General features: G+C 51.3%; 1 protein-coding gene across 2 annotated transcripts in view; it reads left to right on the forward strand.

The window, feature by feature from the left end:
* The window catches only part of PPP1R9B (protein phosphatase 1 regulatory subunit 9B), a 77,484-nt gene that overhangs the window by 181 nt on the left and 52,930 nt on the right, over positions 1–24,373 (forward strand). The window contains exon 2 of one of the 2 annotated variants that reach the window (XM_088655677.1): positions 73–2,033. In XM_088655677.1, the coding sequence (XP_088511803.1) occupies positions 585–2,033 (1,449 nt within the window). In that variant the 5' untranslated portion in view covers positions 73–584. Of the gene's footprint in view, positions 1–72; positions 2,034–24,373 lie in introns of those variants that run through there. The other variant, XM_035134348.3, reaches the window with a different exon arrangement.

The raw sequence follows: 24,373 nt of genomic DNA on the forward strand, positions 1-24,373 counted from the left end.
CCCCCCCTTCTCTCTCTCCCCTCCTCTCTTCCCCCAACCTTATCATGATTATATTTTTATTTTATTTTTTAGGAGCGACAGGCTGCGCCGTTCGCAGAAGCGCCGGGTCTCCACCACCATCGGGCTGCAAAGACTGAGCGAGCGACCAGGGGAGGAAGATCAGAAACAAGAGGAGGAGGAGGAAGAAGACGGAGGCAAAGGGATGAAGGGGAGGCGTAACGCATCCGAGCAGCCGGCGACCGTGGGCCTGAGCTGATCCGAGCCTGAAGGGACGCGCTTCCCTGTAACCATCGGTAAGGAAAAGAAGCCTCTCTTTTTTGGGGAACGTTCTCTCCTCCGCCCCCGCTGACCACATTTCCCTGACACAATGAACGCCGTGTTGTAGGAGGAAGAAGGAGAAGCGTGCATTTGCCTCCCCCCCTCCTCTTCCCCTCCATCCCTTGTTTCTCGCGATGTGAATCCGCTGCCGCAGCTCGTCTGGGAAGAGGCAGCTCGGAGGGGGATCGGAGGAAGGGTGGGCGCGTGGAAAGAGGACCAAACGTGGGGCTATGTGGTGTCCACGACACCCGAAGATTCGCTGAACCATGATGAAGACTGAGCCCCAGAATAGTCCTGGTGGCAGCAGCAGCAGCAGCGGCAGCGGTGGTGGTGGCAACAACGGCGGCGGAGGGAGCCTACGGAGTGCCTCGCCTCACCGGAACGCCTACGAAGCCGGCATCCAGGCCTTGAAAGCCACCAAGGATGCCCTTGGCAACGCCGAGAGCGAGGAGGCCAAGAAAGCCCGGAACAAGAAGTATGGCTCCAACGTCCACCGGATCAAGAACATGTTCCTGCAGATGGGGACAGCGGGCCCTGCCGGGGAGGGCACCATGGACCTGGCCAAGCTGAAGGAGAAGCCCGTGCGGCTGTCCTTGCCCCGGGCCAGCAGCCTGAATGAAAACGTGGACCACAGCGCCCTTCTGAAGCTGGGCACCAGCGTGTCTGAGAGGGTGAGCCGCTTCGACTCCAAGACAGACAAGCCGCTCTCCAAGCTGCAGGAGACGCGGAAGATCTTTGAGAGGAGCCTGCAGGAGAAGGAGACCAGCAACAAGCTTCTGCTGAGGAAGGAGAGGGGCGGATTCCAGGACAGGAAGCTGGACGTGGTGGTGAGGTTCAACGGCAGCACGGAGTCCTTGGACAAGCTGGACACCGAGGCTGTGTCGCCCACCGTCAGCCAGCTCAGTGCCGTCTTTGAGAAGGCCGACTTGAGGAACAACCTCCACAAGGCCCCTGGGAAAGTCGGACCCCTCAACTCCAAGATCGTCCCCAAGAGGCCCAGGGTTTTCCTTCAGGCCCCAGAAGGGGCCAAAGCGGAAGGGAGAAGTAGTAGTAGTAGTAGTGATGGGCCTACTGCTCCCCAGGCGAGAGGCAGGCTGCCCGAGGCCGACAAGAGCCAGGCCAAACTTCTTGCTGGCGGAGGGGCTGTGGCGAAGCCGGGGGACGGCAACACGGGAGCTCTGCGTCCCCAGAAGGTCCAGGAGGTGCGCAAGATCAAGCCCGTGGAAGTGGAGGAGAGCGGGGACTCGGAGCAGGAGTTTGAGGCGGCCGAGGTGGCAGTGGCGGCGGCAATTGCCGAAGAGCGCAGCAAGGCCGCTTCCAAGGGGCTTGCTGAGGCGAACCGGGCAGAGGTGATCCAGGCCGAGGTCACGGTGCACGCTGCCTTGGAGAACGGCCGGCCGGGTGGCGAGAGGCACCTGGAGACGCCAGACCCTCTGGCGGACGCTTACGGCGAGGAAGGGGCCAAGGCGGAAGGGCCGGAGGAGAACGACTTGTGTGACGAGTCGAAGAGAGAGGACTTCTCCGAGGCCGACCTGGTGGACATCAGTGCCTACAGCGGGCTGGGGGAGGATTCGGGAGGGAGCGGGCTGGACGAAGATGAAGACGCCGATGGACTGTACGCGCCAGAATCCAGCTGCATGGAGATCGCCGGGCTGTCGGAAGAGGAGGAGGCTGCCCCCAACCGCAAGATCCATTTCAGCACTGCTCCCATCCAGGTAGGCCAAGGCATGAGATGTTCTGAGCAGGCAGGACGGACGACTGGGCTTGGCAAGGCTCAGCTGTTCTTGGGTCTGGGAAGTCCATCGGCTGCTGGGGGTCCCTGTCAGAGGGAAGATTTCCGAGCTAGAATCTTCGAACCATTTTAGAGTTGGAAGGGACCACGGGAATGATCTCGTTCAATGGCCTGCAGTGCAGGAATGTTTTGCCCAATGTGGGGCTAGAACCCATGACCCTGAGATTAAGAGTCTCGTGCTCTGCCAACTGAGCTACCCCTCAGTTTGGCCTCTCCGGGTTTGGCCTAGTTCTCACATGTAGCTTATGAGGTGGGGAAGGGCCACAGCTCAGGGGTAGTGTATCTACTTTGCATGCAAGAGGTCTCAGGTGTAGCCCTTGACATTGACAGGTAGGAGAGACCCCTGCCTGAAATTCCAGGGAGCTGCTGCCAGTCAGTGTAGACAATACTGAGGAAGATGGCCAGAGGTCTCACCTAGTGTAAGGCGGCTTTCTGAGTCCCCGTATCTCGATTGTACCTCCACAAAGGCTGCAAGCCAAGCTTGCTTGATGGGGTGGCTCCTCCATCCAAAAATTAATATGTTCCCTGTACAGTGGTACCTCGGTTTATGAACACAATTGGTTCCGGAAGTCTGTTCATAAACTGAAGCGAACTTTCCCATTGAAAGTAATGGAAAGTGAATTAATCCGTTCCAGACGGTCCGCGGAGTAAGCGTTCATAAACTGAAGCAAACTTTCCCATTGAAAGTAATGGAAAGTGGATTAATCCATTCCAGACGGGTCCACGGAGTACTTAAACTGAAGCGTTCATAAACTGAAGCATGGGTGTAATTGGTTCCGGAAGTCTGTTCATAAACTGAAGCGTTCATAAACTGAAGCAAACTTTCCCATTGAAAGTAATGGAAAATGAATTAATCCGTTCCAGATGGGTCCGCGGCGTTCATAAACCGAAAATTCATAAACCGAGGTGTTCATAAACCGAGGTTCCACTGTACATGCCATGCCAAGGAGAAGATATGAAACTCCACCTTCTTCCTGATCAGCAAGATTTCTACATGAAAGGAAAGGCGTGTAAATAGACATGCACTTGTTTGTGTGGAGCTGCAAAAACCTGCCATCTGGATTGGCCCAGTCGTGGCACAGACTCCCACAACCCACTGGCCTGTTGGGGAGGACCAGGCCTAAAGATGGGCTTTCTCCCCACACCAACCCTCTCCTCAGTAAGATTTCCAATGAGAAGGCCTCAATATTGAAAAGCCTATAGCAGACATTGACCTGAGGGCTACAGACCGACGGGAAAGGGGTTGTGTATTCCCCTTTTGAATATATGTATTTTTATTTTGAACTTTGGGAGCTTTGGAAACACTGGAGGGAAGGTTCTGTTCAAGAGTAGCAGAGCAAAACTCTCATCCTAAGGGCTAGTGGCAGAAAAAAAAGGGGTCTCGGTGCCGCTTTTAACAGGGTTGGCCTCTCTCTGAGGCAAATCTACAGGACTCGAGACTATCTGTTCAAAGGTGGTTTTAGGAGCATTAGGCCAGACAATATCATGGCAGATAGTGACATTGTTTTGGAGTGCCCCCGCCCCTATTCTCACTCAATTCCCCCCCCCCCTTTTTCCCCTTTCCATTGTAGAATCCTAGGGGGAGAGAGAGAATTTGTGTAGGGTGGAAAATCAGGGGATGGGTGGGGTTGAAGGAGACCATTCCCTAGCCCGAGATTTCGGCAGACAGGGAGATGTTGCTGAGCTGACTTGATATTGCAAAGTAGGCTGGGGGTGGAAGAGGGAGAAACCATTATCCATCCATCCCCCCCGCTTTGCAAAACCACTGCTTTTATGCAACGCTCATGGCGAGGGAGGGATTATTAATGAACCCGTTTATGTCTGGCTGCTGGTAGTAAAGGGGATAACACATTGGATGTGAAATCTCCGTTTCTCACACTCCATCCCACCTCGGCTGGGGGCTGCATGTTTCTGGAAGAGGGAGAGCGAGGGGTGGGGAGGGGAGAGAGATGTCACTGACACAAATTCAGGGAGATGGCTCATCGCCATCTGTTCCTTTCCAGCCTTCCTGCCGCCCCAATGCCCCTTATTCCCTCTCGGAGTTGCTATCAATAGGCTACCTTTCCGCTCTTCAACACCTTGCAAGGATCAAAGCAAGGTGTACTGACCATAATTCCCAAACAGTTAGCTAGGTTTTGTCCCCTGCAAAAAGGCCAGCTTTGCCAGGGGGGAATCTGAAGTCAGGAAGTCTCTCTAATCTTCCCCAGATGAGGGAAATGAATGGCACCTCTCCTGTTCTGCTGGGGACTGGGGCTCACAGGGAGAGGGGCAATCGATAACCAGAGCCTTGTCCAGGGGTGTGGTAAGGCGAGGCAAATCAGGACCACGGACAGCTCCCACTGGGCCCTGTGTGCTGAGCTTAGGGAGATGTTGTCTCAGCAGAAGGCTTAGGGTCACCTGAAGCCTTTGAAAGGCTAGCAGGGCTTGACTTCCCAGTAGCTAAGCCCCCCGTGCTCTGACCCCAGAGAGGCCTATTCTTCAGTCACAGGAGATTCTGCATGGGGGTCACCCTCATATGCAAGAGCCACATCTTCAGGCCTGGTCAGTGTAGAAGGGGCTGTTGCCGAAGGGTCTCCCCTCCAGTGGGTTGACAGGTGTGTCATCCGAATCAGATTCATGTTCAGGCCAGCACTGGGAACCTGGGGCAGGGGGACATGGCAGCCCTCTGGCGGGTGCCCATGGGGTCACAGACCTGGATAGAAGGAGATGGTCAATCAGGCCATTTTCAGGTTCTGAGATAGGATTCAACATAGATCATTAACTCATGTTGCCCATGATATCTCCACTCTGTTCGGTGTGTTGTAGTGGTTAGCGGGTTGCAGCCGGGCCAGCAAGACCCCGATTGAAATCCCTGCTCGGCCACAAAGCTTCCTGGGTCTGTCCCCCATCTCTCAGCCTAACCCACCTTGCTAGGTTGTTATGAAGATAAAGGGGAAGAAACACAGGTCGTTCTTTGGGTAGTTGGGACAAAAATGGAATACGTATGGAGAGAGATTAGATCGTGGGAACATGGGTGAATGTCCCATGAGCAGATGGCAGGGGCAAAGAAGCAGTGTTCGAAATTTACCAAATGCCAGGTGTGGGTCTGGTTGTGACTATGTGGAGTTTTCTGGGTGCCAGGCTGGCAACCACAGTTTATAAAACCTCTGCCTTGGGTCCACAGTTAATACGACTTCCGTTTCCCCTGTGTATGATTCTCCTTCTTGCATTCTGGGACAAGTGAACTGTTGCTGGAGTAAGCTACAGTCCATCAATGCCGTCGAGATCATAACATCGTGGAATTGTAGCGTTGGAAGGGAACCCAAGGGCCATCTAGTCCAGCCCCAGGCATTCCATTGTGGCGACCGTAATCTACGTAGGTTTAAGATGCCATGGGACGCCTGGCTCATATATATCGTGAGTTTCTAACGCTGCGAAGAAGGTGCCCTGTGCCAATAAGTTAACAGGAATGGGAGAGCGATGTTGCAACTGTGCTCTTTCCATAGGAATCTAGTTGGTTGCTGTGGGGTCAGGGTGCTGGGCTAGATAGACCTTTGATGGGATGCAGCAAAGCTCTTACCTTCTCACAGTGCATAGTTACTCTGTGGAACTCTCTCCCTCAGGAGGCAGGGAAGGCCACCAATTTGGGTGAATTTAAAAGATTGGACGAATTCATGGAGGAGAGAGCGCTGTCAGTGGCTCCCCCCCATGATGGCTATGCTCTGCTCTCCATGCTTGGAGGCAGTAATACCTCTGAATACCGATTGCTGGAAACTACAGGAGGGGAGAAGGTGGCGCTGTGGTCTAAACCACTGAGCCTAGGGCTTGCCGATCAGAAGGTTGGTGGTTCGAATCCCCGTGACGGGGTGAGCTCCTGTTGTTTGGTCCCAGCTCCTGCCCACCTAGCAGTTCGAAAGCACGTCAACGTGCAAGTAGATAAATAGGTACCGCTCCGGCGGGAAGGTAAACAGCGTTTCCGTGCACTACTCTGGTTCGCCAGAAGCGGCTTAGTCATGCTGGCCACATGACTTGGAAGCTGTACCCTGGCTCCCTTGGCCAGTAAAGCAAGATGAGTGCTGCAACCCCAGAGACATTCGCGACTGGACCCAATGGTTAGGGGTCCCTTTACCTTTACAGGAGGGGAGAGTGATCTTCTACTCAGGCCTCACATGCGGGCTTCCCCACAGGCATCTGGGTGGCTACTGTCAGAACAGGATGCTGGTGTGGATGGGCCATCGGCCTGATCCAACAGGTTGTTCTTATGTTCTTTGGCCTTCTGGTATCATTCGGTCTTAGCCAACATCCTGGCACCAAGTCATGGCATATGGAACCTCTCCCTCGCAGAAGAGGAAGCATTGCTCCAGTCAGGCTGGCATAAGAGAGTCCAGGTTCCCTGGGAGTGCTAGCTTATAGGCTCAAAGGTCAGATTTTAAGACCCTGGGGTCCTAAGATCCCTGATCACCAACTCCAAACTAGGGGCCACCACAATTTACCTGTGAACAGAGCCGTCTTGCTTTATGTATACCTGAAGGAGCGTCTCCACCCCCATCGTTCTGCCCGGACACTGAGGTCCAGCGCCGAGGGTCTTCTGGCGGTTCCCTCGCTACGAGAAGCCAAGTTACAGGGAACCAGGCAGAGGGCCTTCTCGGTAGTGGCACCCACCCTGTGGAATGCCCTCCCACCAGAGGTCAAAGAGAACAACAATTACCAGACCTTTAGAAGGCATCTCGAGGCAGCCCTGTTTAGGGAAGCTTTTAATGTTTGATGGATTTCTGTATTTTAATGTTTTGTTGGAAGCCGCCCAGAGTGGCTGGGGGAACCCGGCCAGATGGGCAGGGTATAAATAATAAATTATTATTATTATAATTATTATTATATGTGTTTTACGCATGAAAGGGAGCTGAGCGTTAGACCCCCACAGGGAACAAATGAACCTGCCAATTGCCAACACAACAAGAAGACTCAAAGTTCCTCAGGGAGATAAAGCAGGTAACCTTGACCTAGTCTAGGACATTGGCAAGGGCGGCTCTGTCATTGGGCAGACTGAATCAGATGCCTCAGGCATGGTTACTTCTGTAGTATTTTTTTGCTCCCTCGGAGAGGTGCTTTCGGGATGTTCCGTCTCAGGTAGCAAAATATAAACCTGGCCAGCCTTTGGGGGACGGTGCATTTTGTGCTTCTCGGGAGTTGGGGGCAACACCTGTTGTTCCTCCCCAGGCAGCGAGGCGTCTTAGGCACCGAGGACTTCCACGGAAAGCGGCAGAATGCCTGGCAGATCTTTTGTGCTCATGAAATTCCTTTTAGGGAGACTCCGTGGGCGAACCTTGTGCCGAACAGAAGGCACGACATTTGCCGCATGTGTGGCTGGGAAGGAAACCTCCCCCGTTGCCGGTGACCCTGAAGGGTGGGTCTTCTTTGGTCTTTTTCCTGTTTCTCTTGCTTGGTGGGCTTGGCCTGGATTCGCCCCTCGTCTGCTTTGCGTCTCTGCTGATCGGTTAGTGCGGGGGGGGGGGGAGGAACTGTTATTAGATCAAGGGCCACATTTCCAGCTTTCAAGGGGCTGTGGGCCAGTGGCGGGTGAGAACAGAGGAGCAGGTCAATTCTGTGTCCGGGGCAGCTGTCTATCAGCTCCATCTGGTATGCAGGCTGAGACCCTACCTGCCCGCAGACTGTCTTGCTAGAGTGGTGCATGCTCTGGTTATCTCCCACTTGGACTACTGCAATGCGCTATACATGGGGCTACCTTTGAGGGTGACCTGGAAACTGCAACTAATCCAGAATCTGGCAGCTAGGCTGGTGACTAGGAGCGGCTGCCAGGACCACATGACACCAGTCCTGAAAGACCTTGGCTCCCAGTACGTTTCCAAGCACAATTCGAAGTGTTGGTGCTGATCTTTAAAGCCCTAAATGGCCTTGATCCAGTATACCCGAAGGAGCGTCTCCACCCCCATCATTCAGCCCAGACTCTGAGGGCCAACTACGGGGGCCTTCTGGCAAGTTCCCTCCCTGCGAGAAGCGAAGTTACAGGGAACCAGGCAGAGGGCCTTCTTGGTGGTGGTGCCTGCCCTCTGGAATGCCCTCCCACCAAATGTCAAGGAAATAAACAACTATCTGACTTTTAGAAGACATCTGAAGGCAACCCTGTTTAGGGAAGTTTTTAATGTTTGATGTTTTATTGTGTTTTTAATATTCTGTTGGAAGCTGCCCTGAGTGGCTGGGGAAGCCAGGCCAGATGGGTGGAGCATAAGTAAGAAATCATCATCATCATCATCGTTATCATCATCATCAAATTGGTGGGGCAACAAATGCCAATTTCACCTTCGTGCAGTAGGCTAGTTTCTGCACACACTCGCATGCTGCTCTTTAAACTCCGAACAGATCAGCAAAAGTCACAATTGGAACTCAGGACACATCCCAGCCAGGCAAAAACGCTTGCACTATGAAGCAGGACCAGCGAGGAGGGGTGTGTCCTAGAGAGAGATTTGAGAGTCAGACAAAGATTGGAGGGGTGCCTTTGGCCCTTGGGGCTGAGGTTCCCTACGCCTGTCTTAGTGGATGGAGAGATTAGGCTACTGGTGAATCCTACCTTGAAACGAAATGCAGCTGGTTCCAGCCTCTATGGTGGTGAGCAACCTGTTCCTGTCTTCTTCTATTCAAGCTGGTCTGCTAGTTCTGCAGACGAAGTGTAGTCTGTAGGAATGGCAGCTCATCCTATTCCTGCTCCGGTCTGTGCCCTCCCAACAGCTGCCTGTATATTGGCTTGGAGAGCTTCATTGCCAATGATTTAGATGCAGGTTTATTACATCGCGGGACCCAGGTGGCGCTGTGGTTAAACCACTGAGCCTAGGGCTTGCTGATCAGAAGGTCGGCGGTTCGAATCCCTGTGACGGGGTGAGCTCCCGTTGCTTGGTCCCAGCTCCTGCCAACCTAGCAGTTCGAAAGCACATCAAAATGCAAGTAGATAAATAGGAACCGCTACAGCGGGAAGGTAAACGGTGTTTCTGTGCGCTGCTCTGGTTCGCCAGAAGCAGCTTTGTCATGCTGGCCACATGACCCGGAAGCTGTACGCCGGCTCCCTCAGCCAATAATGCGAGATGAGCGCGCAACCCCAGAGTCGGTCATGGCTGGACCTAATGATCAGGGGTCCCTTTACCTTTACCTTATTACATCGCTCACTGGGGGAAGGCGGTTTGAGCCTATTACACTGATCCTGCCCCTATCCACTGGCTGCCAATTAGTTTTTTTGGGGTCAAATTCAAAGTGCTGGTTTTGACCTATCAAGCTTTAAATGGCTCAGGACCACCATACCTCAAGGACCGCCTTTCTCCATATGAATCGACCCGACCCAGACCCTGCAATCATCACCTGAGGCCCTTCTTCTTCACCTGCCTCCTCTGCCCAGAGGTGGAAACACAAGAACTGGGCCTTTTCTGTGGTGGCTCCCCATTTGTGGCATGCTCTCCCCAGGGAGGCTTGCCTGGTGCCGTCATTATACACAATTAGGCACCAGGCGAAAACGTTCCTCTTCAACCAGGCCTTGGGCTGATTGCCACCCAACTCCCTTTTAAATGTGTTGTGGGATGGGGGGGGTTATCGGTCTGTTTTTGTTTTTATTATGTATGTTGTGTGTTTCATATTGTGATTTTATGTTGTGAACCACGCTGAGAGCTATGGATGAAGGGCAAATTTAAATAATAACAACAATCATAATAACAACAATCATATATTGCGTCCTGCTAAAAAATATCCCAAAGTCATTTATAGCCGAGTAAAAAACAAAACCAATGATAAAATCAGATAGGATATTAAAACCTTGTGGTTAGGTGGGAATGTTCCTGCTTTGTTTTGTACTAGCAGCCGCATACCCAGCTTTGCTCGGAAATACGAAGCAACAAAAACAGCGCAGTTTTGAAATCGGTGTTTAAAACCAGCTTTGGAAGGTTCAGTCTGCCATCTTGATTCAAAATGGCGCCCGTTTGTATCAAAACATTGACAAAAAACCAACAACCCTGCTCCTTGGTCCCTGGAACCTTCGTGCAAAATTTGGTTGTGATATCATAAGAGGCATCCAAGCGGATGGTGAAACAGCTTTCCGAAGCATATAATGAATACCATGTAATGTTTCAATCATAGAATTGTAGGGTTTGAAGGCACCCCATGGCTCATCTAGTCCAACCCCCTGCAACGCAGGAATCTTTTGCCTGATGTTAGGCTCGAAGCCACGACCCTGAGATTAAGAGCCTCATCTTTAATATTTTATTTTTCCTCACATGTGGGAACGCAGTGTTTTCTCATCTAGCACACAAGAGCCAAAGCCGGTTCCAAAGTTGAGACAAGTATACGAGATGAGCTGGCACCGACTGCGGCGATTGTTTGCTAGTGGGAAACGCATCTAAAGTTTCACCCTGAAAGGGAAACCGCCTGCTTCTTTTAAGGTCCAAACTGAAAGGGAAAGCCGTCTTTAAATAACTTTTGCAACTTCTGCAGAAAGTGGAAAGAGGAAGCTAGCTTGCTTGTGTGCATATGAGATCTGCTCAAATGGTCTGTCCTTTAGTCAACCCCAGGGATCAGTCAGGGCGGGGTGGTGGGTTTTAGTCCCTGATGAAAGCTTCGGTGGAAAGGGTGCAATTAAACCTCACAGCCCCTCATGCTAACTTATCATCAGACTTTACCATGAAGCTTCTGACTGGTGCTCCGGCTTGCTTCAGAAGTCATTTTTGCAACTAGTTGAGCTCTTGTTGCTGAATTCAGATTCTGGAGCGGAGTCTTGGCTCAAATGAAGACCTGGTCAAAAATTAATCCATTATTCTTACTCGTTAATGAGCGGCTTCTACAGTCACGTTCCCCTTTCTCCTCACAACAACCCTGTGAGGTAGGCGAGGAGAAAGAGAGAGAGAATGGGCAAGGTCACCCCAGAGAGGTTCATAGCTGAGCTATTGGATTTGATCCAAGCCTCCCTGCCCTGGTGTGATCACTACATCACAATTTGGCTCTCTTCAGGGCTTGGGCAGTTTGATTTGAAATTCTGGTTTCAGCAGTGGTGCCAAATTCTGCGCCTTTTCCAGCCCCTCTTCCTTTGACAGCACCCTTTCTTCTTCCAGCAACTCGCAGCCCCAACAAAATCCCAGATGCTGTGTAAAATTCCCTCGCTAGCCGGGCCTATCTTTTCATTTTCCTGACAGGAGCCTACACTGGTGGGTAATATTCCATTGCTGTCAGCTTCCCCGTGATCAGTTAGAACATTTGTGAACATGTCATAATTGCACACTTGCTCAGCGACTGATGTGCGGGGAAGCATAGACTTTCCAATTTCAAAGAGTTTTCGGCATGTTATATTCCTATACAAAATGCCATGTTTTGCAGGCGGGGGGGGGGGGGGGGCTGTGGTTGAAAAACTGCAGTAATTCCAAGGCCCTATAATGGTTCCAAGGTAGATCTGGGAAATAAATCCAGATTTCCCAGTCCCTGCTTGGAATACTTCAATGAGCTCTACTTGGGGTTACCTTTGAAGGTGACTTGGAAACTGCAAGGTGACTTGGAAATGCGGTAGCTAGACTGGTGTCTGGGAGTGGCTGCTGGGACTGTATAACACTGGTCCTAAAGGATCTACATTGGCTCCCAGTACCAAACACAATTCAAAGTTTAAATGCTGATATTTAAAGCCCTAAATGGCCTCGGCCCTGTATACCTGAAGGAGTGTCTCCACTCCCATCGTTCATTGAGGTCCAGCTCCGAGAGCCTTCTGGAGGCTCCCTCACTGCGAGAAGCCAAGTTACAGGGAACCAGGCAGAGGGCCTTCTTGGTAGTGGCACCCACCCAGATGTCAAGGAAATAAACAACTACCTGACTTTTAGAAGACATCTGAGGGCAACCCTGTTTAGGGAAGTTTTTAATGCTTGATGTTTTACTGTGGTTTTCTTTCTTTCTTTTTCATTTTTACTGTGGTTTTCTAATTGGTTGGAAGCTGCACAGAGTGGCGGAGGCCACTCAGTCAGATGGGTGGAGTATTACTACCATGAAACCAGAAATCTTAGATTCCCTTCATGTTATGAGCATAAGAGAGTTGCTGGATCAGACCAAAGGTCTACCTAGTCCAGGGGTCCCCAGACTACGGCCCCCGGGCCGGATGCGGCCCAATTGGCCTCCCAATCCGGCCCGCGACGACCCCCGCCGCCCGCTGCCGCCGCTCGCTCTTACGGCGCGCAGCGCGGCGGCAATCTTCCAAATTGGAAAAAAAATCGCCGAAAATCCTTTGTGCGCATGCGTATGGGCCTCTCCCGACCCAGAAGAGGTCATTTCCGGTGCACTTTCGGGTCGGGGGAGGTGCACTTCCGAGTCGGGGAGGCCCATACGCATGCGCACAAGCGATTTTCAGCTATTTTTTCCGGCCGGGAAGCGCGCCAGTGCGCCAGTAAGTGTGCGCGCGCATGCGCACTGGCGCGCACTCCCCCGCCCTCCGGCCCGTTGCGCGCGCACTCCCCTGCCCTCCGGCCCGCTGCGCAGACGGCGCGGCGGGCACCGACCCAAAGCCCGGTAAGTCTGGGGACCCCTGACCTAGTCCAATGCCCCAAAAGATGCTTATGGGCTGTCTACTAGTAGAACATGAGTCTCATAGTGGAGCAAATATCGTCATCATAGCTAGTAGCCAATGATAGCCCTAGCCTCCGTGAATCTGTCCAATCCGCTTTCGAAGCCATCCAAGTTGGTTGTTGTGCCCAGAATCCTTTGAGGCAAAGGATAAAGAGGCAGCCCATTTTGTGGAATATTTAAAACGGCACATCACCACCCCTTGGTGCGTGTGGTTGGGCCGTGTCAGGGTGCCAGGGTCACAGCAGCTTCCTGAGAGTGCTGGGTGCTTATTCTGAGTCTGGTAACGGGGGGCAGGGTTCCTTGGAAGGTAAACCAAAGTAGAAAGCCTTTGCCGAAGACAGTTCAGCATCCGCCTTCATATACCAGCTATCAGCAGGGTGAGATGCTAAATACCACTGCACGTCAGCGACAGATCACTGTCAAATATCAACCTGCCAGATACCAAAACAATGAAATCAGATAGGATGGGGTGTTGAAGACAGCTGGGAAACATGCAGCCGTTTACAGGATTGGCAGAAGTAGCAAATGAGAATTGCGAGCGATAGCGGACAGCCGGGCGGGGAGAAGGCGCTTACCTGTCCTGGCAGGCGGATCACGGCTGCTTATCACTGAGAGCCAGTGTGGTGTAGTGGTTAAGAGTGGTAGACTCATAATCTGGGGAACCGGGTTCGCTTCCCCGCTCCTCCACATGCAGCTGCTGGGTGACCCTGGGCTAGTCACACTTCTTTGAAGTCTCTCAGCCCCACCCACCTCACAAAGTGTTTGTTGTGGGGGAGGAAGGGAAAGGAGAATGTTAGCCGCTTTGAGACTCCTTCGGATAGTGATAAAGCGGGATATCAAATTCAAACTCTTCTTCTTCTTCTTCTTATCGGGAGGGACGTGGCGGTGGCGAGATGGGTGCAGTGCCGACGCAGCAGCGGAGCCGATCCGGAGCTCCTGCTGCCGGGACCGCACTGTGCCACCCTCCCTGCCGTCGCCTCCTCATTTCAGTAGGGCAGCCCACACCAAGCAATCCGCTACTGTTTTTTGAGGATAGTTTCCAGGAGCAAAATTGGTCCAGCCCTATCATGTTTGTGTAGGGAAATTGGAACTGAGCCGCATGTTCTACCGCAGTGCTCTCTCTCACACGCTATGTTGGCCCATAGGGTTCCTTGGAGTGGTGTTATTGTCTGCTGTCTTTAACCCCCTGCTGCTATAATCCTCCCACGCACCCCCACCCCCACCCCAGGAGAGGATGCTGGGTTATCCTCTTCCTAGGTGGCCCCCATTTTCAGGCTGATGGGCCATCTGCTCAGCCTTGCAATGTAGCATCAGGTGGACTCTTTGTGCACTGGGGATAAGCCAAACAGAGCAAATTATTAGACAATAGCCCCTTTTCCCGTTGCTGCCGGCCAGCTTTAGTTGCTCTCTGCTTTCCCTCGATCTGGATGGTCAAGGGAAGGGTATATAAGTCTGGAAGGAGGAGAGACCCATGTCCTGTGACAAACGGCTTAACAGGTGCCAAATCAGAGGGAAGAGGGTGTGCTGTTTGCCTGTAGAGCAGGTAACCCGACAGGTGTCCACAAGGCCTGGCAACAGGGGAATGGTACCCCTGCCCCCAAGGAGGATGGGCTGTGAGGGTCCACAGTGCTTGCGAGGATGGACTTCTAAGTCTTGGGGGACCGCTGTAGAGAAGATAGAAAACAAAGTAATCCAGGCAGAAAGCATAGATCAGGGTGGGGTGGGGACGGGACCTCGCAGACATCCAAAGGTTGTTCGACTACAACTCCCATTATCCCCAACCTTTGACCGCGCTGGCTGGGGCTGATGGGAGTTGGAGTCTGACAACGTCCTCAGGGCCTCAGCATCCCCACTTCCGTTTTAAAGCCATCCGAGATGTTGGCTGGCACTGTGTTGTGCGGCAATGAATTCGACAAATTAATTACATGCTGTGCAAAGAAGTGCTTCCTTTTGTCTGTCCTGAACGTCCCGTCAATCAATTTCATCGGGTAACCACAAGTAGCATTATGAGAGCAAGTGGGAGGGGGGAGGCTGAGGACTTCCGTCTCCCTCCCTCCCTCCCTCTCCTCATTTGCTCAATACTGTGCATAATTTTTATGCATCATATCTCCCATTCCCCACGATCACTGCCTTTCCCCTAAAATAAAAAGACCCAACCATTACAAATTTTCCTTCTCGGGGAATTGCCCCAGCTCCCTCCCTTCCCTGATCACTTTGGTTGCCCTTTCCTGCACCTTTATCCAGTCCTCCTCCTCCTCCTCCTCCTCCTCCTCCTCCTCCTCCTCCTCCTCCTCCTCCTCCTCCTCCTCCTCCTCCTCCTCCTCCCTCAAGATCTTTCAACTTGGGACTTTGGGATGATGTTAAGGGCAGAAGCATGGGCAAGGCAGGCTCAGTTTGACCTGGGGGGCCCTGTCTGTCGTGTCATGACACCGTCTGTTCAGATACTCAATCCGCACAACCCATCAGGGAAGGGTTGGCTGGCAATGGGCTCCTGCTCATTTCAACCAAATTTTCACCAGAACACTTCTCAGTGAGTTGTGCTTTGTGCAAATTAACACAGGCGTATATTGGCACACATGCAACAGGTAACAGTGACCAGCAGGGTGTCAAGGGGGTGGGGGCCAGGAGCAGGCCAGTAATAAGTCACACACAGCATCAGTGAAGTTAATGCTTTATTCAAACAGCTCCAGATACCTTACCTAGTGAGCACAGCAACTCACTTGTTGCTCTTGTCTCCCCACAGCTCCTTAAGTCTCCTCTTCCCCCAGTTCCTTCCCAAGCAATCTGAGACTCCTTCGTCTTATCTGTCTTTGCTCTGTCCTCTTCATACCTCTTCGGGTTCTGGGAAGACCAGGTGGCAGGGAGCTGGTCACAGGAGGAGGGGGAGACCCCCTGGCTTCTTCAGCAGCCTGCCAGATCTCTGCCTCTTGTCCCCCTCCTCTCCAGCCTCTGCTCCTGCCTCTGATTCTGAACTGCCCTCTGCCACAGCTCCTTCCTGCTCACAAAACCCTGTTACCTCTTCAACTTCTGACACCTCCTCCTCCCATTCTGCTCCTTCTTGGTAGTGGCGCCCTCCCTTTGGAACACCCTCCCTTCAGATGTCAAGGAAGTAAACAGCTACCTAACTTTCAGAAGAGATCTGAAGGCAGACCTGTATCTGGAAGTTTTTTAATGTTTGATGTTTTGGTATGTTCTGATATGTGCTGCAAGCTGCGCAGTGTAGCTGGGGAAGCCCAGCCAGATGAGCAGGGTATAAATATTGTTTTTGTTGTTGTCCCACCAGTACTCCCCGGGCTCTTAGCTTTCTTCCCTTGGGGGTTCCCCAGCTGGTGCCTCCCACCATTCCTTTGCATCCAGCCATGACACGGGGTTCCTTCATTCACTTGACCTCCTGGCAGCAGCCTTGCTGCAGTTTACGAGGAGGGAGAGGAACACGACAGCAGCAAGGCTAGCGTAGTGCAAACACACAATACTGTAACTTTGGATTGGCTCCACCAATGCATTTGCACCGTGCCGGCCTCACCACCGCCTTGCCCCTCTCCCTCCCAGTACGTCACAGTGACACCAGTGCTAGGAGGTCAGGTGAGCGTTGCCATCCTACCGACAACTACCAGCAGTAGCCTTGGGTGGCATGCCGTTCGGAGTTTCTGCGTCAGGCTGCAAAATGTCATAGGGCAGGTCTGGAGATGAAAAATGTCTGCAGAAGCCCTAGGCGGGGGCAACTACTTCCTGTTTTCTGGCTTGCATTTCGGTTCCAGTTCCTGTAACAAACGGCAAAGCGGCTCTCAGCACCGTCAGACAAGTAGGAGCATCAACACACACACACAGCCTACTCATAGCTTTTTGAGGAGTGAATTTAGCGCTGTTTCATGGCGATATTTGGGTTTTTTGTTTTGTTTTGTTATTATACTGTTCAGATGGTAGAGCATGAGACTCCTCATCCCAAGGTTCGAGTCCCGTGTTGGGTGAAAGTTTCCTGCCTTGCAGGGGTTTGAACTAGTTGACCCCTTGCGGCCGCTTCCACATCTACAGTTCTATGATTCTATCCAAGCTTTCTTCCTGAGGGTCTCAACGTGGCGTAGGTGGCTTCCCTCCCTCCCTTCATTTTACCCTCAAACAGCCCCTGCGAGGGAGCTTAGACTGAAAGGCAGCGATCAGCCCAAGGTCACCCAGTGAGCTTCACAGCCAGGTGGGGATTCGAACCCTGCTCTCCCAGGTTTCCTGGTCCAACAGGCTCCCCACTTCGCCACCGCTAGCTCTCTGTCTGGACACAGAACCAGGCCGGCCTTGCGTCTTCCTCAGTTGTGAAAGGAGTTTAAAAAAAACACACACAACACCTTGGTTTCAGGAAGGTCAGCGGTTCGAAAGGGAGCTGGCAGCCCTCTATCCAACCCTGCGGAAAGGAACAGCGTGCCTTTGGTGATTGTGAACAGCACTGCGGTTAGGTAATTTTAGACTCTGCACTCGAATGCCCTCCCCGTCCCCTTTGAAGATGCCCTACCTAACAGAGGACAGTCCTCTGTTGGAAGAACTGCCCTGTCTAAGTCCGGCTGGAAGGACAATGAGAAGGGAGAACTGTCAGGGACCTTGGATTTTCCCATCAACAGTTAGGAGCGCTGAATGAGCAGGGATGCAGCCCAGACTCGCCCTCTTCTCCACGACAGTCAGATGTATCGTATCTCAACTCTAGACACGGTTCCCAGATTTGCTACTATAAATATAAATGGGTGCATTGAGTTTTATGCAGAACTTGCCCTTGTTTCAGGGTGGTGGTGGTGGTGGTGATGTATGAATGGACCCCATCTGTGCATTATTTCATTGACTTCAACATGTGCTAAGCCAGCCCCGCTGTGGAGTTGTTGTTGTTTTGGTTGGGGGAAGGGGACTCTTGCTCATTTTGCTTCGTGAGCCTCCAGTCTCCCCCCCCCCCAAATCCTGCCCTGATGGCGCCACAGACCATGAAGGGGAGGGGAAATAGAATATGCTTTTTTTTTCTGAACACGTGCACCTTTGAGAGACCTTTCAGAAAGAGAAAGGGCAAGTTTTCTTTCTTTAAATAATCGTATTTCTGAGTTAGTGCTGTGGAGAAAAGATGCTTCTTTTTAGTTGCTATGCGGAGACTTAGGTCAGAATGACATTTTTGTTGCAGAGCCCCCCTTGGGAGGGCATCTGAAGGCTTGAAGCAGCAGATGTTTGTGGGGGGTTAATCCATTTGCTGTTTCTCCTAGGCACCCGCCACCTCCTGCCACATTGCTTTTGACCACTTGATCAGTTGTCACCAAGATGTGGAGGCACCACGGTTCAGGAGTAATAATAATAATAATAATAATAATAATAATAATAATATTTATACCGCCAGCCACTGTGAGCGGCTCCCAACAGAATATTTAAAACACGATAAAATAAAACATCAAACATTAAAAGCTTCTTCTAAAAGTCAGAGAGTTGCTTATTTCCTTGACATCTGATGGGAGGGCCTTCCACAGGGCAGGTGCCACTACTGAGAAGGCCCTCTGCCTGGTTCCCTGTAGCTTCACTTCTCACAGTGAGGGAACCACGAGAAGGCCCTCGGCACTGGACCTCAGTCTCTGGGCTGAGCGATGGGGGTGGGGACGCTCCTTCAGGTATACAGGGCCGAGGCCGTTTAGCGCTTTCATGGTCAACGCCAACACTTTGAATTGTGCTCGGAAACGTACTGGGAGTCAATGTAAGTCTTTCAGAATCAGTGTCATATGGTCTCGGCGGCCGCTCCCAGTCACCAGTCTAGCTGCCGCCTTCTGGATTAGTTGTATTTTCCGGGTCACCTTCAAGGTAGCCCCACATAGAGCGCATTGCAGTAGTCCAAGCGGGAGATAACCAAAGCATGCACCACTCTGGCGAAACAATCTTGGGGGCAGGTAGGGTCTCAGCCTGCGTACCAGATGACATGTGTCTTGCCTGCTCTGTGATAATCTCTGGGTCACAGGAACCCAGGAAGTTGTGGCGGCAACTGGAATAGAATACTGGGGGGCTGTCCCCTGCTGCAAGTTCACCAGAAGGACGGAGGGAGCGAGGGAGGCTAGAGGCAAGCGAGCACAGCCAAGTGTGAGGCTACGCTGCCTTCCTCCCTCGTCTAGGCTTCCAAGGCCCAGGCAGTCAGGCTCTGGGCATGAGAGGCATCACTGTCCGGGCTGGGGCCAGCGCTGAGAGGCTGAGCCAGGGGGCTTGCCGGGGGACAATGGCAGGAACAGCCCTCACACTGCACTCTCGTCTCCCTGCTGATTCCCAGACCGTCCGCGGGCCAGATTTAGAAAGCGATTGGGCCGCATCCAGCCCCCGGGCCTTAGTTTGGGGACCCTGCTCTATCATCTGGTCAGCTCCCTTCCCTAGTAACTTGTGGTGTCCTTGAAATAATCTCATTGACTGAGATCCAGGCAGCTACTTCAAGCAGAAGCCGGAGGGAGTCTTTCTTTTTTAAATAACAGACTCCCACCATATCCTAGATGCAGACTCACCTGAGTTTCAAAAGTAGTTTAGCTTGGGGAGGAAGGCACTGCTGTTTCACAAATCCAGAACCCTGCCGGAATGATGGAACTGGTCTTTCAGTCCTTTGGATAGTGACCTTTATTTATAAATCTGCACTGCTCAGTTATTTGCCCAGTTCGGATGATTATATCTTGGCTTAATAAGCCAAGATGTAAACAAGGATTGTGGTTCCACATGCCACCCCTTCCCTCCTCTCTTCTTGGTGTGCCTTGGTGCAGCCTTCAATTAACCATAGTTTCTTGTTTCATCTGAACTGGGAAACTGTGGTTATCAGCCTCAAAACAAGCCGTGATAATAACACACAGAGAGATTGAAGATCCTTTGAGATTCTGGCTTCTTCCAAGGCTTATAACCATAGAGTCCTGGTTTGGAGGTAAAATGAAACTATGGTTACTTAAAGAGTTACAGGTTTATTTCTGGTGCATTGAGAAAAGGGAGGAAGGAGGGGGTGCTACATGAAGCTAATGTAAGCCAAGATAGGATCATGTGAACCGGGTCACAGCAAACACCTTGTGACCCCGTAATATGGATTTTGTTCAGGTCACTGAAATTTTGATCAGCGCCACACACAGCAAACCAAAACTCTTCTTACAAATGTAAACCTGGAGAATGTCTTCAGCTGCCAGCCTTATAAAGCAGGTATGTTTGGCCCGCCGAATGGCATCTTGTTGCAACTAATTACCCATTAATCAGCTTCATTGTCCCATCCATGATGCTTAGGAGAAGAGATTTCTCCGCCGTGCTTGACTGAAGCATAGACTCATCAGCAGAATAGTGAACGCCAGATGCAGCATTTGAAGAGCAGGGGATACAGTTTGAAAACATTTTGTGCAGTGCCAAGACCCCTTTTCTACGTCATTCCCCCTTGCAGTAAAACAATGCACTGTACATTGTATAAGGGGAAGAACTTATTGGCCAGCATCTGTGACATCACCAACTCCCTGGAGCAGTTTTACGTAATACTGTGTGTGTGAAAAGGTGAAGAATGGATTCATACAGATATCTATGCTACTTTACACCTTATATATTTAAAAAGCAGACTTGAAGCACAGGGATGAAACCAATGGCTGAACAGATTGCTGGTATAATTGTTACCTTTCAGGTTGCTGGTATAATTGTTACCTTTCAACTGACCCTCTCTCCGCCTTCTCCACCTTGCTTACCGGTACTGCTCCCATGTCCGTGGCATTTGTTGTAGCTCAAGACAGATTGGGGTGTGTGTGTGTGCTCAGACAGAGGGGCGCATGGAGATCAGGTGGGGAGTGGGGACGTGGTGCAATGGGGCAGAGGGGGCTGTTGAGAGATGGACGAAGCCGTTTCTCTTTTGCCTTCCAAAGCAGAGGGGGCAGGTGCTGTGCACTGAGAAGTGTCACGAAGGTCATTTTGTGCAAACCAGCGCAGAGGGAAATGGCAACAATAGGAATTCTCAAGAGCGGGGAAGGCAGATAAAAAGGGGTAGTGGGGTGGAGGAGGAGAGGGAGATTGCTGTGAAAGGAGAACCTTGTTTTCTGCTTCCAAACTATGCATGCTATCTGTAACGATGCTCCATGGTTTTGCTGGACGTACAAAGAGAAAGTGGTGGTGCTGGGACACAAAAACACTATGAAATGTGGTACTGGTCCTTTTGACTCTCTTCCTAGTTTGTGTATGAGGGTTCCATTTTGATTCCTCCTTGCCTTATATTGAGTCACACCATAGCTTAGAATTGTCTACTGCAATGCACTCTACATGGGGCTACCTTTGAAGGTGACCCGGAAACTACAACTAATCCAGAATGCGGCAGCTAGACGGGTGACTGGGAGCAGCCCCCAAGACCATATAACACCGGTCCTGAAAGACCAGCATTGGCTCCCCGTACATTTCCAAACACAATTCAAAGTTTAAATGCTGATATTTAATGGCCTCTGCCTGGTATACCTGAAGGAGCGTCTTCATCCCCATCGTTCAGCCCAGATGCTGAGGTCCAGCTCCGAGGGCCTTCTGCTGATTCCCTCACTGCAAGAAGCCAAGTTACAGGCAGAGGGCCTTCTCAGTAGTGGCACCTGCCCTGTGGAACGCCCTCCCACCAGATGTCAAGCAGATAAACAACTATTGACTTTTAGAAGACACCTGAAGGCAGCCTTGTTTAGGGAATTTTTAAATGTTGGATGTTTTATCGTCTTTTTAGTATTCTGTTGGGAGCCACCCAGAGTGGGGTATATATAATAAATAAAATTATTATTATTATTATTATTATTATTATTATTATTATTATTATTCAGACTGGCAATGGCTCTCCAGGGTTTCAGACCAAGCTCTCTCCCTCCTGTACCTGGAGATGTCAGGGCTTGAACCTGTGACCTTCTGGGTGCAAGGCAGTTGCTCTGCCACTGAGCTATGGTGCTGCAGGGTGGGGGCTCAGGCCACTAAAGAAAGAAGTCAGATCCTCTGCACACAGCTCACTTACTCCCAGGGTGCAGAGGTGGGGTCGTGTGTGTGTGTGTGTGTGTGTGTGTGTGTGTGTGTTGAAAACAAACTCTGCCTATGCCCAGAGGCAGTCTGTTGACTGTGACCTCACACTTCAAAGCTCAGCCTTGGCATTTAACAACAAGTTCTCCATTTGGGTCAAGTGATTGATTTGTTGGAAACGGGAGGTGCCCGGATCAGACTTTCCTGCAAATCACAACCCTCTGGCCTTAAAGCCCTCACCCCCAAGTCCATGGCAGGGGGATGGGGGGGCGGGACTCCAGTCTTTCAAATTTCAATGGTGCCCTGTGCGAGGCCAAAATCTGCACCCCCTTCCTCTTGCCTTCTGTTCTGTGCATGCAGTATGTCATGGTTGTGATGCCCTGTGGTGCTCGCTTTGGCTTGCCTCCCAGTGCGGGGGAACCGGTCGTGCTGCCCTAAATCCATCTCTGCCCGTGCTATCTATGGGGCACTCCTCTCATGCTTAGAAGCACTCTCTCCTTGATAGTGACCTCAGTTGTCCCTGGGACAAACCTAGCATTCAAAGCAGACTTTGCCCATAATAAGGCTACGTGCAGCTTGACGAGCTGTGATAGTTAAATGGATTCCTGATCAGAGCCACCAGATACTGAAGGAGTGAGCCCTGGACAATTGACCATTAGCCAGAGGAACTTCATCCGTATTACAATACAATCATAATTTTGTTATTTATATGCTGCCTATCTGACTGGATTGCCTAGCCACTCTGGACAGCTCCCAACAAAATATTTAAAACACAGTAAAACATCAACCGTTCAAAACTTCCCTGAACAGGGCAGCCTTCAGATAGATAGTTGTTTATCTGTTTGGCATCTGATGGGAAGCCGTTCCACAGGGTGGGTGCCACTACCGAGAAGGCCCTCTGCCTGGTTTCCTGTAGTTTTGTGTCTCAAAGTGAGGAAACCGCTAGAACATGGGTAGGCAAACGAAGGCCCAAAGGCCAGATCCAGCCCAATCACCTTCTAAATATGGTCCGTGGACGGTCCGGGAATCATCGTGCTTTTACTTGAGTAGAATGTGCACTTTTATTTAAAATGCATCTCTGGGTTATTTATGGGGCGTAGGAATTCATTCTTTTTTCTTCTTCCCCAAAATATAGTCTGGCCCCCCACAAGGTCTGAGGGACAGTGGACTGGCCCCCTGCTGAAAAAGTTTGCTGACCCCTGTAGAAGGTCCTCGGAGCTGGACCTCAGTGTCCGGGCTGGATGGTATATTTTGTTCTCCCCATTTCCCACGCAAATGGGATATTCGGGGCAATGCAACAGGGCCGCTTTCCCTGTGTAGGAGATTATGGCTGGTGTCTTTGCAAACGGCGTCCGTGGAAAACGGCGAAAGGATGCCTCTCTGGTGTTTCGAATTGAAACTGACCGTGGCTTGTTTACAAGAGATGGCGTGCAGGGCAGCAAGTGGGGGCGGGGGCAGGGGAATTAGCAGTATTACTGGAGCATCTACACCCGGACAGCTGGCTGAGATCGATACTCCCTCCTCCATCCTTTTGTCTAGGTTATGCACAAGTAAAATCCTGCCTCACTTTTCCCGCCCCCTCCTGTGCTGCTCCATCGTTCGAGTACACATGTCTGGTTCAGGCTCAGCTGCTTCATTTAGGGATATTGTCTCTCCCCAAAATCAAAGCTAGCATGCAAAAGGAAACCAGGAATGGGGGTTCTGTTGTTGTTGTTGTTGTTGTTGTTGTTGCTGCTGCTGCTGCTGCTGCTGCTGCTGCTGCTGCTGGAAAACAAAAGTCCTGGAAGGTCACCCAGATGGGATATAAAATAACTTTTCAGCTGTCGTAGTGCAAGGCCAGCAGAGTTAGCGTTCCTGGCGTGAGCTATGTGGTGCACCTCCCTTTTCTGTTTGGTTCTCAGTATCTCACCAACCCTTGATAAAACAGGCTACATCTTGCAAAGCGAAGCAACTTCTTCTGGTTCCTAGGCAGGCGGCATTCAAGGCCTTCCGCCTCTGCCGTTGCAGAGCAAGGGATGCCACAGTCACATGCAAAGTGCACGCTTGGGGCGAGGTTTGGGGCAGACGCATAGCTGCCAAGTTTTCCCTTTTCTCGCGAGGAAGCCTATTCAGCATAAGGGAAAATCCCTTAAAAAAAGGGATAACTTGGCAGCTATGGGCAGACGTGGGGATCTGAGTTTGCACAGGAGAAGGTGAAGAGAGAAATGTTGTTTTCTCCCTTGTAACTTTTGGACATCCAGTGAAGCACCAAACTTTTGATGAGTGGGTAATCAAAGCCGTGTTGTTGTTCGCAGCACAGGCGGGTCGTTGTGTTGACCGAGAAGCAAATGTTGGAAAAGCAGAGTAAGTTTCTAAGTAAGCAAGCAAGCAACGACTGCGTCTCACACCTGCCACTGCTTCTTGGTTTGCCTGAGTGCTGCATTGCAAAAATGCTTATTGGCCATGAAAATGCGATGAGTAAAGGCTGTGCCAGGGCTTCCTGTAGCACCTGATTATACCAAAGTTGAACAAATGGTTGTTTCAGCATCTGTTTACCTGTATGTGTGTGTACTTTATATACAGTGGTACCTCTACGAATAACTCTACTTATGAAAGTTTCTACTTACGAATGGAGCTCTGTCCGCCATCTTGGATGTGGTTTAGATAGGATTTTTTCTACTTACAAATTTTTAGATAGGGTTGCTTCGACTTACGAATTTTGTCTCCCAATGCATTCCTATG

Source organism: Zootoca vivipara, chromosome 12, assembly GCF_965207765.1.
Source record: "Zootoca vivipara chromosome 12, rZooViv2.hap1.1, whole genome shotgun sequence".
Classification (NCBI taxonomy): Eukaryota; Metazoa; Chordata; class Lepidosauria; order Squamata; family Lacertidae; genus Zootoca; species Zootoca vivipara.